This window comes from Strongylocentrotus purpuratus, unplaced genomic scaffold (genome assembly GCF_000002235.5).
Source record: "Strongylocentrotus purpuratus isolate Spur 01 unplaced genomic scaffold, Spur_5.0 spur5_scaffold_6, whole genome shotgun sequence".
NCBI lineage: Eukaryota > Metazoa > Echinodermata > Echinoidea > Camarodonta > Strongylocentrotidae > Strongylocentrotus > Strongylocentrotus purpuratus.
The window spans coordinates 36,959,762-36,978,895 of NW_022145612.1; the positions used below are offsets into that span (position 1 = coordinate 36,959,762).

The window sequence follows — 19,134 nt, forward strand, 5'->3', positions numbered from 1 at the left end:
GCCATGCATCTAAGATTTAATATTGCTAAAAGATGCCTTTAAAAAAAATAACTTCTCCTCCTAATATCATTAATTTCTCTAGTTTTTTTTTAAATTGATATTTCTTGTTATGGAATATAACTTAATGATAAGAGCCGACAACATCTAGACGAAGTAGGGGCTAATTTACACAAGAGCTAGAGCGGGATGGACATGTGCTCATTTGGAAGCTGCACATTTGTTTTTGGTCGCAGTCATGATAGGGGCACTTTTCTCTTTTTTTTTGGGGGGGGGGGGGGTAGCCGGGCGCCCAATTTGCCTCAGTCTCAGGCCCACCACTCATCCGTCTTCCGCGTCACTCACCATGCCTGCACTCTGCATCCAGGATTTCTTAGGGGGGGGGGGGGGGGGAATTTGTAATCAATTTGAAATTTAGTGTGCTGAAATTTGAAAAATCGTGCGGCCAATATTTCGCTCAATGGAGAGGGGGGGGGGGGGGGGTAGTGAGCACTAATTTTTTTTTTTTGCTCCCGAAAATTTGATAAATCGCACCCCACCCCCCCCCCCCCCATGAGCACCCGGGGGGGGGGGGCATCTAAAAAAAAGGTAAAATTAACGTGTTTTTAAACATATTTTCACAGGGGGGAGGCGGCCCCCCCCCCCCCCCCCCCCCCCGCCGGATCCGCCACTGGTTTCATCAAAGAGATTGCACTGCGCCTGTGTACTGTGCGTTCTTGCGTAACTTGTGTTTATAATTATGCTAATACATAGGGCTACATGTAAAGTACGTGTTGTTTAACGAGCTTGAAATGGATCATCTTTATCCCTTGAAATTAGGGTCTGCTGTTGTTCTCAACACCAAACCATCCATAGATTTAGAGTGCGAGAGAAGTAAGTAATATTTTCCTTAAGTGCCATTGTTCTATTGATCAGAAGTAACCGGGAATTTAGGGTTGGATTATCATATCTGCGAGAAAATACAGACCAAAATAGAAATGTTCTAACACCAGATTCAACGTGTGGGCGCATGTTTAAAAAAATAGAACAATAAACGATGGGTTAATCATTGCACGTGCAATTTGCAAGTAAAAGATTTCAAATTTGTAATTGTTAAGCTCTTTAATGTTCTATTACCTAGTTTCATGATGTGAGTTGTATACATATATGTGATACACTCATACACTATATTATTTCTGTGTGATTTCATTTTAATTTTGATGAGTAAAGTCTGGTTTTCAGCCGGACAGTCACGTCATCTGTGCATGCAGTGACTGTAACTTTTGTAAGGCAAATTTTCATGAAATTTTCAGTAACAAACTCAGGATTTTGAAGAAGTTTACACTTTACACACCAAATTTCATAAATATTGAAGACATTTGTTGGAAAATATTATAGACCCTCTAAAAGACAATCCATGATGGTTAGTGTTACATTACTGAGCTGTGTAGCAAGTGTCATACAACCTGATTCAAAAGTATTTGTCTGTTGTGATTTGTTCAATTCAACTTCAGGAGATGTTGAATTCAGGTGGAAAATAGAAATGTGCATAACTATAAACACAGGATTTAATGAAATTGAAGACTTTGAAAACAAAGTGATTCCATATATGGATTGACTATGTTGACTTTCATAATCATTTTCTGTTATTTATTTTAGTACCTGAACTTCCCTACAAGCCTTGCGCTCGGAGTGGACACTGTGCGGTTGCCGATGAACATAATGTATACTTACTGGGAGGTTACAACCCTGATGATGATGTCATCTCAGACTACTTCGGGAGCAACCAGCACGTCCCGTTGTTTGGCGAGGTGAGTGAAAGTGTTAAGAGAGGAATATTAGGGGTTTTTCATCATATACTTTACAAAACATGGCAGCCTTGAACTTGAAGTCTCACTGAGTCCACAGACACTTGTTTCAGGTTGTATGACAAATGTTCAATCATATTGTTTTGTTTAGTAATCCTATATTTCTGATCGATTCAATTCAAATCTTTCAGTGAAGAATCAGTGATACTTTTCAACGTGGAGATACTGAATAGTAGGTGTAAAGATATTTTCATGGTTATACAATGCAATTCTTTCAAAGGAATAAGAGCCCTGGATGACCTCAACTAAGAGCTCTTTGTTCTCAACCTTTCGATCAGTATGTCCTGATTGTCAGCAGGAGAATGACTGAAATAGTTCCCGATAGAGGCTATTTATTGTCTACGAAGGGATCAGCACCCATTGGAAATGTCAGAAAAAATTGTAATCGTGCATGGCAGCATTCACATTTTGGTCTCTGTTTGACACTAAAATTAAAATCTTGAGAAATATATATCAATTACTGCGCCTGGAAGAGAAATTAAAATAAAATATTGTTAGTTTTCCAAACAACCCAAGGTACACATTTTAGTCTTCTATGTGACTGAGAGAATATGAGTCCCAACTTCACATGCCATACATATTAAGCCGAGAAAAATAGGAATTTCAAGCTAGTTGTTCCTAACACCGCATGCAAAATATGGTAGTCTCAGTATACATTCAAGAATGAAAATCTGTGTATGTGATTTCCAGGAAATTCTGAACAATGTAAATGGTCTGGTTGTTGTGTTGTTGTGAAATAGATATGGGTATGAACTATGAAATACTAAACTACTATAAGTTCATTGCTGTGGAACATATTCAGTGCCCAAGCTGACCCAAAACAAAACATCACAAATCAAGGTCTTACATGATATTTACATTGGTGTAAAGCTAATGTACAAATTTGGTAGTAAAACGGAAATAGAGGTGAATTAAACAATGTTAAATATAGTTTCATCTTGGTTGGTCTGTTACCGATTTACCAGTATCTTCATATTTATCACCTAATCTCAAAGAAATGTATATTAAAAGTATCCAAAAACCTTTGTGGCAAAGATAAGGTTAACAAATCAAAATGGAATTATAAAGTAGGTTGTGAAATAATAACGTTTTTTATTCTTTATCCCATTAGGTTTGGAGGTACCACATCCCATCCAACAGGTGGCATTTACTCACAAACGAAGGAGAATCTCACTTCCGGCTTGCCTCCATGTCGGCCATCTTGAAAGGGAAGACGATACTGATCTACGGAGGCACCAGCTATCCCTTTGGTTACCGTAGCACAAACAAGATCAGCTGGCTTGATCTCAGGAGGATAGAATGGCATGTTAAACCAGAGAAGGGAGAGAACAAACCCATCAGAAGTTACGGTCAAGTGAGTTACTAAAACATTGAAAGTTGTACAACATGTTTTTTCTCATACTCGTCACTATAGGTATTTGTATTTGTTCCGTAAATGTACTGGCCGTATCATAAGAATTTTTAAGGGGTATTATACAATTCCAAATGCAGTCAAGATGATTAAGAACACCTGAATTTGCTCAAAATTTACTTTTGTCAAATCTTTTAATCAGTGAATTTCATAAAGTACAGTACTTCCCTTTACACGTTTTCTTCTTCAAAAGATGAGCGGACCACACTTTCTTAATAATGAAAAGTAGAACTCTGTTCCTGTATAGTTATTTCCATATATATAGTGCAATGCCTCTTTGTGCTTCAAAACTACTTTTGTAATCATTAACTTTTTGTATGACACTTATGATGACACATGCCTCATGGCCTTAAAGAGATGGTTTATTGATTTCAAACTTGACTGAATTTGGTATCATTGCAATCAAAAAATTACACTGAGTAAAATCATTACATTTGTGTAACTTGTACAGTCGAGCGAAATTTATAAAAGTTGATTGAACTTGACGAAAAATCAACCCACCCAACGCCCCGAAAACATCGTAAGTCAGCTGATTTTTTAAGTGACGTCACAATATGAACAGCGGGCCGCTCAGCTGAAATGATTGACGACGGTGCGACGACGTTGATGTAGCGTTCAAGTTTCCCGTAGCTAGTAGCTGTGCGTGCGTACTCTGTGCATGTACTATGTGTGCAATACACTGACCTCTATGCATGCATCACATCTAGCGCAGCTTGCTAGCCAGCCTAGCCCATGGCCCCGTGCTCGAGCTAGCCGTGAATCGCGAACCGGACTGATCTGTTTCTCTCGGTTTATCAGGTCCTATACGACTTAATTTATCAAAAATGTCTGGACAATCCTATTGACAATTTGTCGCCTATTTTACTCCAAAAGAGTCTTTAGGTCAGCATGCAAAATGTCGTTTGCCTTCCAAGATCAGACACATACACGCTGATCGAAGTGCCCTCAGAATATGTGATTATTTTTCTGATTTTTATGCTCAAATTTGACGGGGAAAAATATAAAATATACAAACATTTGTAGAAAGTATCATTTATTCAGTGTATCTCATTCAAAATGCCAAAAATAGAGGAAATATCACCCCTGGCGGTAAATATACAAACAATGTTAACCCATATCTGAAAATTGCAATGGGTATCCAACATTGTCCCGAATGTGTGATATGGTTGTTCATATTGTGACGTCATCGTTTCGCATGTAAAATAACGCCGTCAATTCACTTAGTGAGTGGGTTCAGGAAAAGGTAACAAAATTGCATTTAATTTATTCCTCACAACAGTGAGGGCTTCAAAAGTACTTTGCTCATTTTGTTAATGTTCTCAGCAATCTGTTGAGGTGTAATTTGCCCATTTTCTACATTTCAATGAACCATCTCTTTAACCCTAATAAGGCCCGGGGGGGGGGGGGGGGGGGGCATTATGGCCCCCCCCCCCTCCACGATTTTTCTGATTGTTCGGGAACGCATAGGGATGGCGCCCCGCCGCTCGCTCACTTTTTTCTTTCAAGTCTTGGACACCCAGATACAAGGTCACGTGACCTTTTGTCTTTTAATACATGTCAGCCCCAAAATGGCTCATTTTTGTGATTTGTGTACAAAACATATGGAAATGTCATTTTTCCTAAAAATAGATCAAACATTGGTTATTGGGTCTTATTTAAAGTTTAGGTGGTTGTTTTGGGAGTGGAAATAGTTGAATTGTAGTAAGAAATGAAAAAAAAACAAAAAACAATAAAATACATAAGTTAAAAAAAACAATGAAATACGTGAGAAATTATCAAAACAAGAGATAACATAAGGAATAAGCTGGCTCTTCCAAATTTTTATGTCGTATTATTATTGGTCTAATGAATATATGTGGTGAAAAAGAATGCTTAAATATGAATAGTATATGATTTATGGGTAAAAATGTGATTATATGACCTTATTTGCATAAATTACCATAAATATGCAAATGAGTGGATTTTTCAAAAAATTAAAAATTATCATATTATTCTATACACTTCACCTGACATGCGTGCAAATTTTAGCGGAGATCAATTCCATGCTCTGCTGTTCAGGCGTGAGGTCTGCTATGAACACTCTTATTTTTTCAAAGAGATCTTAAGGGGGGGATGCCATAATGCCCCCCCCCCCCCCCCCCGGCCGTACTAAGACCTCAAATAGCCTGGCCTTTTTAGGGTTAAAGGCATCGTTAAACAATGTTAAATCTAAGATGCACGGCCCTACGTGTTATCAGTGTCTGTGATATGGTATAATATTGAAGCCCTAAAAAAAATTGTGCTTCAAAAAATAAAAAATCTTTGAGTGACCAGTTTTACCATACCGGTACTCATTTTCCCCAATAGACTGTAGTGTTATAAAAACCGTTAAGAAAACGAAAAATAAAATTTCGATTTTCAATCATAAATACCTTGATAATCAGACAGGCGATCGGCTTGTATAAGTCAGGGGAAGTAAACATCTGAGGCAATGTTACCGAGTCACTTTAAGAATCCAGAGTAATCATTGTCAGCTATCCCCTGGGTCCCTAGGAAAAAAATTCAGGTCATCTTTTTTGTGGACGAATCTTTGCGGTTTGACTTCTGAAGCTAAGTAGACAGGAACAAAGGGATCTTATCAGTTGTCTGTGCTTATTTTTCAGGCAATAGCAGTCATCAATCAATACCTCTACGTCTATGGTGGGACGACGGGGTGGGTGTACTGTTCAGATGTTCACAGATGCCACGTACAGACCGGAGTCTGGGAGAGGGTGTTCAGCTTAGAGGAGCATGCCACAGCCATGGTGAAGTCGGGCAAACCACGGAATGAAGCCATCCCTGATCCACGTTACAGACATGAGATGCTGAGTGATGATAGAAGGTTGTATGTCATTGGAGGAGGCACTTCTGATTCTGCCTTTGCACTGGCCAAGGTGAGCTTTTTAACCGGTAGGGTGGTATTCTCGAAAGCGGACTAACTTTAGTCCACGGTTTAATCCGCTGACTAACTATGGAATGCCAAATGTCCATATGAATATTTTTTTGAATAATTTAATCTGTCACTGAATTAAAATAAAATATAATAACATAATTAATAAAGAACAATATAACTATGATATAATTATGATATCATGGTAATTTAGAGACATATCAAATTATTCAAAAATATATTCATATGGACACTTGGCATTCCATACTTAGTTGGTGGATTAAACCATGGACTTAAGTTAGTCTGCTTTTGAGAATACCAGCCGTAGGGTTTAATCTCATGGAGGTAGATAACATTGATGACATACAACTTGGGGAACTCCATGATACTGACAAAAAGGTCTTTGATGAACGAAAGTTATATCCGGACCCCATGGAAGAACAGGCGTATTTTGTTAATACACCTGAAATGGGCTATCTGCCGTTTATCTCATTTATGTATGTATTTGTATGTTGTGATGATTTTATACGGAAATAAAAACAAACAAACAAACAAACCTCAGACACACCACTAAACCTACTCTAGCCCAACTCCAAAGTGACAGATTCTTGGTCTTTTGGAGAAATTGGATTTTCTGTTTAGTCTGCATGTAGGTCTGGTGTCATTCTTTTGGGTGTGAATGAGATATTAATCACTGATGATGTTGTTGCATCCAAACAGTCAGTCCTCAAGCCCGAAAAAACACGTCTAGTTTATCCCAGTCCCCACGAGCGTGACCCCGATTTGACCTCAGAAGTCGCAAATGAAGACTAGTTTTGAAATGCTCGTAGCTCCGTTATAAAATGAGATTTTCAAATGATTGTTTTTGTTTTGAAGAGTTAAAAGTTAAAATCACGGAAATATCATCTTTATTTTTTCAAAAAAGAGGGAAAAAATTATGAAATCAGTAGTTAGAACGATGACTTTTTTTTGGAAATTTGAAGTTTTGATTTCCGTCTTAAATTCCACAATTTTTTCCGAAGGCCCCAAAAGTAGCTAAAAATTATGAAAGGAAATTTATTAAGCTTTAAAAATATGGTAAAATAGTAACTTGAGGACTTTTAGATGGGTCAGCAGCCAGCTAAATACATACCGATGTCGATTAATTTTTGGAGTGGAAGTCGCTCGCATCGTTCGTAAGCTCGGACCCTCTGTCCGTACAAAATGGCGACATTTTACATTTTGCAATCTTCGTATTTGCCCACAAAACGTCCTCTTATCCTTACAATTAAGGTAGATTCCCCTTAAATTAGTATGGATACGATCACTTCTTAATACTCTTTAATTATATTTACACACGTGCGATAATAAGTCGTCATTCCTTGTTCCTAAGTATACATCGGTCCCATGTGTCCAGTTTCGTGTATGTATTACCTCTGCCCATTGTTCGACGTCAACCTACACGTCGCTCATATTTGTCTCGCACTCTAGCTCTCTTCCCTCTCTTTCCCTTTGAAAAAAAACCCTATCTCTCCCTTATATATATATATATATATATATATCTTTCCCTTTTTATCTCCCACTCTCTCAAGGCCGTACGCAGCATAGGGACAGGGGGCAGCTAGTTGCCCCAAGAAATTTTCAAACCCTTTTTTTTTCATTAAAAAATTCAAAAAATCAGTTCCTCCCAGAAATGTTCGAACCCTTTTCTTTTTTCTTCAAAAATTTAAAAATCGTTCAATTTCAATTATAAAAATGCATTTTTGTCCCCCTTCCCCCAGGAATTGGCGCATGCATGAATTACCCCCCCCCCCCCCCCTCCCAGGAAAATTCATGCGTGCGGCCTTGCTCTCTCTCTCTCTACTTCTCTCCGTCTGTCTGGCTTTCTTTCTTAAAAACTGTCTCACTCTCTCAATCTCTCTCTACCGACTTCACTCTCTTTCAATCTCTCACTATATGGCTCTCTTTAAAAAAAAAAAACTTGTCTCTCTATCTCTCTTTCTAAATTTCTCCTTTCCTCCAAATTACTTGCTTTGAATTTTCTCCTTCAATCAGATGCATGAATGTTCATAAACTTAAATTAGCTCATACCTACGTACATCTCATATTTCCATCTTTCCACACTTTCAGAAACTGATACTACAGCAAAACAACAAAGATAACAACTAAAGTTTGTTTTTGAATATATATACATTTACATCCATGTATATTTATTACCCGGTAAGTATACCAAGTTACATGGCAAGGTCAATAAAAACAATTTCATAGTAGAAGTTGCTGTGTAGAATACTAAAACATAACAATTGTATGCAAGTATTTTTAAGTTCCACGTACACCTAAAATTGCGTAATGGTACCGTATAGTACATGAGATATACAAACTTTTTTCTCAAGCCTTCTTCTGCATAGCTTGAGAAAAAATATTAACATGTATATTGGTTAAAGAATAAAGAAGCAGATGAGGGTAGAAGTAGTTGGAGAAGCAGATGAGGGTAGAAGCAGTTGAAGAAGCAGATGAGGTAGAAACAGTTGAAGAAGCAGATGCAGTAGTATCAGTTGTTGAAGAAGCAGATGAGGTAGAATTAGAAACAGTTGAAGAAGAAGCAGACGGCAGAGAAGCAGGAGCAGTTGAAAGAGGCATATTTATCTTCTTCTGTTTTTTGAGCCCCGGTGTCCACATCTTAAGTTCCAAAGGAACATACTTGCTAGCACAAGTTGGACGTAGCACATGTATACATTTAATTATTGTAGCGTTGATATTCTCTGAAAATATCTTCTTTGCGAAGAAATTGAGATGTGGTCCATCAACGCAAAAACAGGTAACTGTATGTACAATAGCTTAAAGGCATCGTTTAAGAATGTTAAATCGGAGATGCATGGCCGTACGCGTTATCAGTGTCTGTGATATGGTGTAATATTGAAGCGCAATTTTAAGGGCATATCTCAGACACTGATAACACGTAGGGCCATGCATCTTAGATTTAACATTGTTAGACGATGCCTTGAAGATTATAGAAAACACTGGCTTCGTACAAAAGCTTACAATCCCAGCAAGGTAAAATACTTCTCCCTAACTGTAAAGTATAAATCTATGTAGGCACTGCTATCTCAATCCTAGACGCTTGTAGAAAAATTGCTGGCTCCAACGTGGATAAACACAGTTTTAATATCTTCAGTAGTTACAACTATTCCATCTGATATGATCTCAAGGACTGAATGCATGTTACAGCCAGGCAGGAACAAACAAAAACTTCACTCTGCAGTTCCAAATTGTCCTGAAGGCCACAAAGAATTGATTCCTCTTACACATGCACTTTCCAAAAAAGTGAAGATGGGTCTTGGGGAAACCTGTAATGTCATGATACAAAATAGAAAGAAAATTAGAAAAATGTAAAAATAAAATCTAGCTACATTTTTAAAGATTTTCCATGGTTGAGTAAATACAAGTTTTATCAGTACCCTAGAAGTAGAACAATGCAGGTTAGGGCAAGTGTGGTACATGTTGCTTTGTACATCTCCATTACCATAATAATAATTAACGAAATTGGTTGTACTTGTACAAGTTCTAGGAGTTCACGCCAGAGAGACAAGATCCTTTTTATAAAAAAAAATACAATTGCAACTTGCAAGGTAGTGTAGATTTAGGGGACAAATTTATAGCCCTAGTCAAAGGAAAAAATATTCCGACCAAATTCTGTATTCAGAAAATGGAATGAATGAAAATTGAAATTGATATATCAATTGGTTCCATGTCAGGTCACCCAATGTCAACCCGCCCCCTTACAAAATCGCCCTCAATTGGTCATGTCGCCCCCGATTTTTTTTTGGCGATTTTGAGATTCTTGGTCAGCTCGCCCCAACTGTTTTGGTCATTTCGCCCCCTAATTTTTTGTTTCAGTTTGATGTCTTTTACAAGTTCAAAGTCACCCTAACCTTACCCTAACTCTAACCCTAACCCTAACCCTAGGACACCTGGTCCCACGTTACCCTAGGACACCGGGCCCAGCGTTAACCTATAGGACATCGGACCCCGTGTTACCCATGGACACCGGGTCCCAATGACAATGACAATTTATTCTCATGTCACTCACATTGGAGTATTGGAGAAGTTTACAATCAGTTTGAATTTGTCAATTTAACACTGTAAAATATACAATACAAATCGCATTGGGCGCAGTGCTGCGCTAGTGTACTGACTTTGTACGTAGGGGGCGACTGTGTATAGGAGGCGACTGTGTAAAGGAGGCGACCGGCTTGGGGGTGACCTGACCAGACACTCAAATTAGGTAATACTATTATTAGGTGGAGTTGGGCTCCTTCACGTTTCATTACGTGAAATTGTGCTCAAATGCGTGTGACATTGTTTTTGTGAATGTCCGGTGCAGCGCACAAGCCACAACCTGGCCCTGCCCTGGCTCTGTCCTACAAATACAATAGTAATACAATTAAAAAGGTACAAAGTACTAATGTAGACCCAAATCTAACTCAAGAGTCAAGACCAAGTCGTAGACAAAGTCACTAAAAATTCATCCCAAGATCTAACCTAGCGCTAGACCTCTAGCATACATGTAAACTTATCAATAAATAATATTAATTCTCTTCCTTCCTTGCATTAATTTAATCCTAATCTTAGTCTAGACCTAGATCTATTTAAAAAATAAAAATAACTTTGAAAAAAAATACTGGCAAGCAGAATGCAGCAGTAGTCTAGCAAGGCTAAATTTCAACATCTGTGGTTATATTCATTACCAGGGCTAAACGAAATACCTACAAGTCCTTCTTACTATCCCTAACAGTCATCGATTTGCAGTATTTAATTTAATTACAACCAAATAGTATCATATCTTTTTACTCAAAACACAGAACGTGAGATCAAGAGGCACTAACACAGATTTGCACAGGTGGGACTGGCTTTTTACCTCCGCACCGATTGCAAACATCAGTGCATTTACGGCCCAAAATAACTCCTTATCCCCTAATCTCGATCACGTGACCGCTCTAGCACCCAAGAAAAACATATTCGCCCTCAAAATATGTGATTTTCAAGCCTAATTTTCAACAAGTTATAGTTCGAAGGCACCGTAAAATCTGGTATCTTTGGTTAGGCCGAAGTCTGGAGAATACGAAGGAAAAACAATCTAATAATTTGCGTTTTTAAAAGGGTCAGCAGCCACTTACAAACTCAGGTATGCTCAAACGAGAAAAATATACTCATGCCACTTCAAGAGACATTTTCAGTGGTACAAAATACTCATTTTAAACGGGGAAAAATACATTATCAATCACGAGAAATCGGATTCACTACTTACCCTGACATCTCCGTTGGAAAGTGAATGTAAACGGCAGCAATCAAGTCATGACTTCAGCGGTGTATTATCTCGCTAATGGCGAGACCCGAACAAAGTCCGAAAAACGTACGAGACGACTGGGATAAATCTTGCGCATTTGCTCATTAGCATACGGACTTGCCGACTGACTGCAAACTTGCAGTAATCCAGCTATCTGACCTACATTTTTACTATCATTTAAAGTGTTCCAATCACCAAAATATATATATTTTGTATAATGGATCTATCAACATATTATGTTGATAGATCCATCGCATAATGCTACTATATGTCCATAAGTATGCCATGTAACAACTTTTTAAAGTCAATATATAATGTGGCCTCAGTAAAGTATAAAATCACTTTAAACTCCTGAATATGTTGGTTCATTTAAATTTGGTTTCATTGAACTCTGAAGTGTTAAATGTTTATAGAATATAAGTAGGGGATTAGTTAGAAAGCTTCCTTTGGGCTTAGAAGCTATCACAAGACACTTAACATTTTGTTAATTGCACACAAACATTTTTGTAGTTTTCAATTTTTAATGTGGCCTCAGTGAATTATAACATTAACTCTAAAAATTCCGGATTTGTCTGTTCATGTATTTTGTTTTATCGAACTCTGGAGCTTTCATGAGACAGATTGTTTTGTTATCTTCATCTCTATAGGTAAATGCATTTGACACAGAATCCAGACAATGGGAACTACTAGATACAAGGCCCGATGAGAGGCATGGTTTCCCAGGACCTAGGCGCTGTCATGGATGTGCACAACTAGGGACAGGTGAGCCCAAGACCCCTTTGGTTACTGCAAGCTACATCTTTTATGACTGTAGGAGCTGGGGGGTGGGGGGTGTTTCATAAAGCTGTGTGTAAAGTTACGAATGACTTTACAAATTATTTGAATATGAAGAGTCAAATGGGATTCCCAAAGTTTTTCCTAACATTTTAACAAAGTGTGACTGTATTTCGCATAATCTTAATTAAATTGCAGCCAAAAATACACTTTACATTAAAATGTTTTGTTAATAATGATAAGGTTAATCTATATCTGCATATTTCAACTTTAGCTTATGCAATTAAAAGGATTTGAGAGTCCCATTTAGCTCTTCATATTCAAGTCATTCGTAAAGTCATGCGTAACTTTAAGCACAACTTTATGAAACACCCCCAGGAGAATTTGTAGTTAGTGTTTTACTTTTATGAATTCTTAAATGTGTCCAAACACGATACATTTTGTTCCATGTTAATAAGCCTTTGTGTCGATGATAGCAGCCTGTAAAATTTAATGTTTGCGAAATGGTCAACTTGGTCCCAATTTGCTGAAATGTATTTATGTGAAAATCCCCACATATTTGTTAACTCTTTGATATTGTGCCTCAAAGTTTATAGATATGTCACAGAAATTAGATATCTGTAGAGCAATTTTCAATCGAATTGCCATTGTTCTTAACTTAATACAAGTATTGCATGATAATTAGGTTCGCGATTCATGAACCCATTTTTGAATTTTCAAGTTGAACAGCAAACGTTTTTGTTTACAAAGGTAATGGCCATGTTAAGTTGCTTGTCTATACACACTGTCAAAATAGCAGTCTAAAGTCTCATTCACACGTGTTAAACCATTTAAGAAAACCTACCAAGGTATCCAGTTCAGTTTAGTTCATTTACTTAACACATTCATAAACAGCCTGAACTTCAAAACAAACAAAATAATATCCAATTACAATGGTAAATAAACATTAACAACAAAAACTTTGTAAGAAGTGTTGGGGGATTAGCTAGAAGACAGAAGTCCTATTGAAAGTTAATCCCCCTAAAATGTAAAAGACATATAAAACATATAAAAACAGGGAAAGTGAGTATGCTTTAGGGCCTTCACTGTGTGCAGTTGATGTTTTGCTGTAGCAGTATTTTTAGTTGGTTTACCACCTCACATGTGAACGAAGCTTCGATGTGTTTAAAATCCACATAAATTTTCAATACAGTGAAACCTGTATATAAAGACCGCTCAAGGGAAACAAGAAAAGTGGTCTTTATAGGCAGGTGGTCTTTCTTTACAGGTTCCTTTAGTACAGGTTTCTACGAGAAATGATCAACAAAGAAAACAAAAAACATATTTTTTATAGACAGGTGGTCTTTATATACACATTCAGAGATGCCAACCAGTATGATTATATCGTATTTAGTACGATAATAAGAGTGAAATACGATCTTAAAGTCTTAAAATACGATTTTTCATCTTTTTTTCAACAAAAAAACAAAAAACAAAAACAAAAAAAATCTTTTTTTTTAAATAATTTTTGTTAACCCATAAAAAAAAGCAGAATCGCATAGAAACATGAACAAGTAAACCCCAGCAACGGTGAGCAACCCCAACAAAACCTTTGCTTTACAATTTTCTCATTAAATTTTAACGAAAGAGCTAACATTTTTCTGAAATTTTACTGGCCCAAGACCGACGAGCCAGTGGTAGTATCGAATTTTCGTGAAAATCTGATTTTTTTGGATACTCGGTCTGTTTTTGTGTGTCAAGAGGTTGCCATCTCTGCACATTACATTAGTACAGGTTTCTATGAGAAAGGACTGTCAAAGGAAACCAAATGTGTAGTCTTTACAGACAAGTGGTCTTCATAATACAGGTGGTAGCTAAAGCAGGTTACACTGTTTATCAGTCTTAAGAGCTTCCCATTACTTTCCTTCACTCACAGTGGGATATGTCAGTGGTGGGTTCGATGGACGGAAGATCTACGATGATGTCTGGATGCTAGACTTGACAACGCTTCAGTGGACTAAGCTAGACACCAAGCTTCCTAGACCAGTGTACTTCCATTCATCAGCTATTACACCGGTATGTCACACTCCTTCAATCTAGCCCATAAATACTCTTTGCAAGTAATCTGATCTATAAGTCCTGTTTCTGCAAAAGTGTGCTCTGTGGAGGCATGGTCAATTTTCTGCACTAACTAGATTCCAACCTTTAACACTGTACCAAACATGATGCCTAACTCTAAATGCATCTTACACCAAATCAAAGCCTTGAAGAAAATTTGAGTTGTGATATAAGTTTGTTCTTTTGCTATTTGTTAAGTGCATAGAGATGGCAACACATTATGCACTATATAAGCCTGACATTAAAATTATTAGTTATAACAATTTATTCCCTTTGTCATTCTTTAAATTGCCATGTTGAAGGCCACACGAAAAGGATTGCCCTTGAAATACTCTCATACTGCAAATATGACCAGTTCAATAGTTAAAAGCTTTGGACCAAATTTTGATGCCACAAGTGTGTGTACCGGTAGTCCAATATACTTTGCAGCTTCTTGAGAATATTCAGATAATCAGTATTTTCTTGCAAGCACCTGGAAAGAGAGGTGGTCTTTTTGTTGTTCTTTATACCTTATCCAAATATTTAATGTCATCAACATCAACCCTCTGGCAAGATTATTCCTGTAGACCTATGCCTTCTATCACTCTCTCTCTATGACCATCTTTCACCATTTGTTTCCCACATCCAGAATGGCTGCATGTTCATATACGGAGGGGTCCTGGATCCACAAGGCACCGAACGGAGCGATACCTTGGTCAGAGTATGGGTGCGGATACCGTCCCTCCTCCTCATGGCATGGAACAGGGTCCTCTCTCTCCTTAGGAACCCCACCGGTATAGAGAAACACACCCTCCAAGCCATGGGCGTGCCCCCTTCCTTACTACCAGACATTGGATGATGATGGTGGTGGGGGTGATGATGATGATGATGATTATCTTATATCTACTGGGCCGCGTATTATAAAGAGTTATGATTGATCTTAAGTTTGATCAATACACGATGAGCTATAGACTTACGCTCAATATTAACCTTACGATTAATAAAAAGGCTTTATAATACATGGCCCTGTTCATGTACATGTTGGGGATAGCTAAAGTGGTTTCCCTGGTATGTAGATATCTAATACTGAATATACAGTAGAAATATAGGAATATACTACCCCTCAAATCTGACTTCACATAATATATGCTAGTAACTACTAGAAATGATAAATTCCTGATATAGAAGCTGTAGGCCCTGGAATTAACTTTGTAAGCCATGTCATTTTCGTCTCACTTGCAAAGCCGAGCAAGACATAGATGTCACTATTTCCAGCTGCGTTGTTGTCGTCTTCATCAACAATCATGCTGTAGTCGCAATATTCTATAGCTTAGAGGAAAGATTACCAGTGGTGTATCTCTGTAGGTGCAGGTCAAGCTCAAAAATAGGTACACGCAATAACATTCTATAGCTTGGGTAAGTATCTCAAAGATGATCCACTACAGTTTCAATCATACCTCATAAGTACCTTATGAGGAATCACCAATCTCATGAGGATTTGGGGTCATCAGGTCAACAGTCATGTCAGATGAAAGCCATTGCACTTGACGGATATTGCATCAGAGGCAGAGGCATAACCCTTAACACACAGGCGAGACAGTGCTTGAAATATACCTTGTTATCCATTAAGTGTTACTTAATGCATCAAACAGCCATACAAGTATCGTATAGCTATACGATAACTCCCTACCTTTTGTTTAGTCTGAACGTCGTATAGAGAAACGTCTTATAGCGAATTGCAAAAGTATCATTCCAAACAAAAACAAAGTTTAATAAGAATCAGGGCCCCGCTCTAAGTCTCAATGTCATATAGTGCGAAAACGATATTAATCGATGGAGCTTATTGTTAGCATGCACTGATGATTGGCTAGCTGTCGTGTCAATTGACCTTTTCAAAATTTGAATGTACTTTATTCAAACATTGTTGTTATTTAGTCTGTATGCTTCTGTTGCTGTACGATTATTCTTTATAAAACGTTTCTTTATACAACTTTCATATAAATTTCCTCCATTCTCAAGAGGCTATGAAATTAATCTATTGTGAGATTTTTACATCGCCCGCCACCCACCCAACAGACCAGGACAGGGTTTTAAATGGTCAGTGGTTGAAAGAGTCAGAGGTATATATTTTTGTGCATTTAAGAATTTCTATAAGTGGGCTTTCCATTTAATGGCATATGTAATTATTTCCATCATCAATGTTCAGATTGTATAACATGTCTGTTTCTTGACTTTGTAATTCAAGTGCCGGACACAATATATTGTCTTAGAGACAAATAATGTAAATGATGCGTGAAGAATTAACGCATCATATTTTCAGAGCTAGAATGGCATTACTTCTTGTCATTTTACAGAATTAATGGCCTTCTGGCTCTCAGCTGACAATATTACAAACCTTTGACTGCTTAAGATTTTCTTAAATATACTAATGCAATCAAGTAGTCATTCTATTACCTCAGGTAAAAGATGTTCCTCAAACTGAATTTCTCAGTCCCATGGATCAGTAGACTTGCATATCTTTGGAGAACTAGGTTGTAGCCATTGCATAAATAAGTTCATTATGCAATCTATCTGCACACATTAGGTGCATAAAAAGCCTCAACAAGAACAGGTAGATCCTGTAATGAATGAATGAAATCATGCATCACTTTTTTAATACAATAAAACTCCTAGATCCTTGTTATTTAATGAAAAAAAAGGAATTGATTTTAAGATTGTTTCAAGTCATTATCAACAAATAAACCCAAGTTAATTAGGCTTACCGTAGCGCATACACAGAGACAGCGAACCCAATACCTCAACAAAAGTGCATTAACCTCTTGCTGCACATCACGCAATTAAAAAAAATCATTGGATAGAACTGGAAACTATTACGTTTACACTAGTACATAAGATTACTATAGTGTGATAGTCTCAGTAAATACATCACATGTGATCGCGGAGAGTTGAATAAACACCATATAATTGTACCTTGTCTCTGGGAAGTCAAGACAATCAGTCATATCCTATTTTGGGAACATGTAATCACAAGAAGGGAAATGTACTCGTTCTTCTGATGGAAGTAAAAATGAATTTTATTTTGATGAATGAACATGCTGTGTAATCATAATTGATAAGGCTGCATGGCATTTTATGTTTTGTTTGTACATAATAAAGATTCTTCACATGTTAAAGTTATTTACTAATTTCATTTTCTTTTGTCATTAAGCATCTCTGAATTGATATTTAGTATTTTCTTTCCTGTACATGTATCTGAATATCTAAATGTCATGCAAGGTTCTTACACAATGTAACAAGACTTTGTTTTTTCAAGTACTTTAAATTTTCTTTTTGTAATCTACACTTTCCACAGATTAGTTGTTGCTACTTTAAAACCAATCTCCGACAAGCCCATGGGGCTAGCAAGGGGCAGATTGTGTCTGCAAAGCAGGCATCACATTTAGATAAACAAATTAGATGAATTGCCTTTTTTTTCTTGCCATTTTGCATGATTTTAAAAAAAAGAAGACAAAAAGAGGAGAATTAAGAAGGAAGGACAATAAGATGAAGAGAAAAGAGAATAATAGAAAGACAAGCAGAAAAAATGATAGATGTAAATGAAAAGATAAGGAAAAAGTAGAAAAAGAAGTACATTTAAAAGAAATAAAACATTTGATAAATGAGAAGACAATATGAAGCAAAGTGAAAGTGAAAAAAGAAGGGAATAAAGAGAACAAGAAGAAGAATTATATTGAGAAAAAAAAAGAAAATGAGGAGCATAATGAGAAAAATCGAAAAGGAAATGTTCAAGTGAAATCGGAGAAGGAAAGAAGAGAATATTGAAAAAAATGAGTAGTCAAAAGGAAGAGAAGAAATGAAGTGAAGAGACAAAGGAACATGAAAAGTGAAGAGGATGATAAGTGAAAATGAACTTGGGAAGAATAAAAAGAGAAGAGAAAATTAGAATAGAGCATACAGAGGAGAATGCGAAGAAGAGACTGGGATTTAACGGGGTAATGAAGAGGAAGATAAGAATATGGAAAGGAAAAAAAAGAAGAAGAGAATGTGCAGAATACAAAGAGCAACATGAAGATAATTGACAGAAGAAGAGAAGAAGGAGAATAACTTGGGGATATCATGATGTGCTTCTTTCCCTGTAGGATATTACCGATGGATTTTTAAGTGTGTGCTGTTTTTTTTTATGTACATGTAGTAAATAAATGGATAATATTAAGATTTTTTACTCAATGTACATTCATTTTGCTGTTTTTAAGTACAATTGGAAAATAGTTATACAAGAACTGAATTGAGCTATGTTAAAATCATCTTAAATGTATACACAAGCGAGAATACGCAATGCTCTTAAATATAGGGTCGATATTCTTATCACTTACTAGTAATCGACTTTTCATGAGAGGTTAAATATTTAAGAAATCCTGATTTGATTTTTAATTTTTACCGGTGCCCAATCACCGGTACATGTAAAAGACAGACTCGCGTAATATACTTTCTGAATGGTGATAAATGTAATCAAAATGAAATTGTGAGAAACAATTGACTTGGGTATGTGTCGGAAAAATACCGGCTTGAATCGCTTGCCACGTTTGTGCCTAAGTTCATCAGTGGGGGATCTAGGGGGCGGGTCCCCTTCCCTGGCCCCCCAAAACAGGTACATTTAACCTTTTTTGAATAAAAAGAAGACGGGCTCCCTCCCCCTGACGCAAGGGGTGCATGCTAATTCGGCGCTAAATATTTTCCCTCGAATTTGGGAAAAATAATTAGTGCTCCTTGAACTTGACTTGGTCTTAATTTATTC

The 19,134-nt window shown here is 37.0% G+C and overlaps 1 protein-coding gene across 1 annotated transcript; it reads left to right on the plus strand.

The window, feature by feature from the left end:
* Positions 1 to 720: 720 nt before the first annotated feature.
* On the plus strand, positions 721 to 17,516 carry LOC589628 (kelch domain-containing protein 10-like). The gene is made up of 7 exons (XM_030972248.1): positions 721 to 870; positions 1,636 to 1,787; positions 2,956 to 3,198; positions 5,898 to 6,167; positions 12,137 to 12,251; positions 14,179 to 14,318; positions 14,989 to 17,516. The coding sequence occupies exons 1-7, from the start codon at positions 789 to 791 to the stop codon at positions 15,196 to 15,198; spliced, it is 1,212 nt and encodes a 403-aa protein (XP_030828108.1). The 5' UTR covers positions 721 to 788; the 3' UTR covers positions 15,199 to 17,516.
* Positions 17,517 to 19,134: the final 1,618 nt, after the last annotated feature.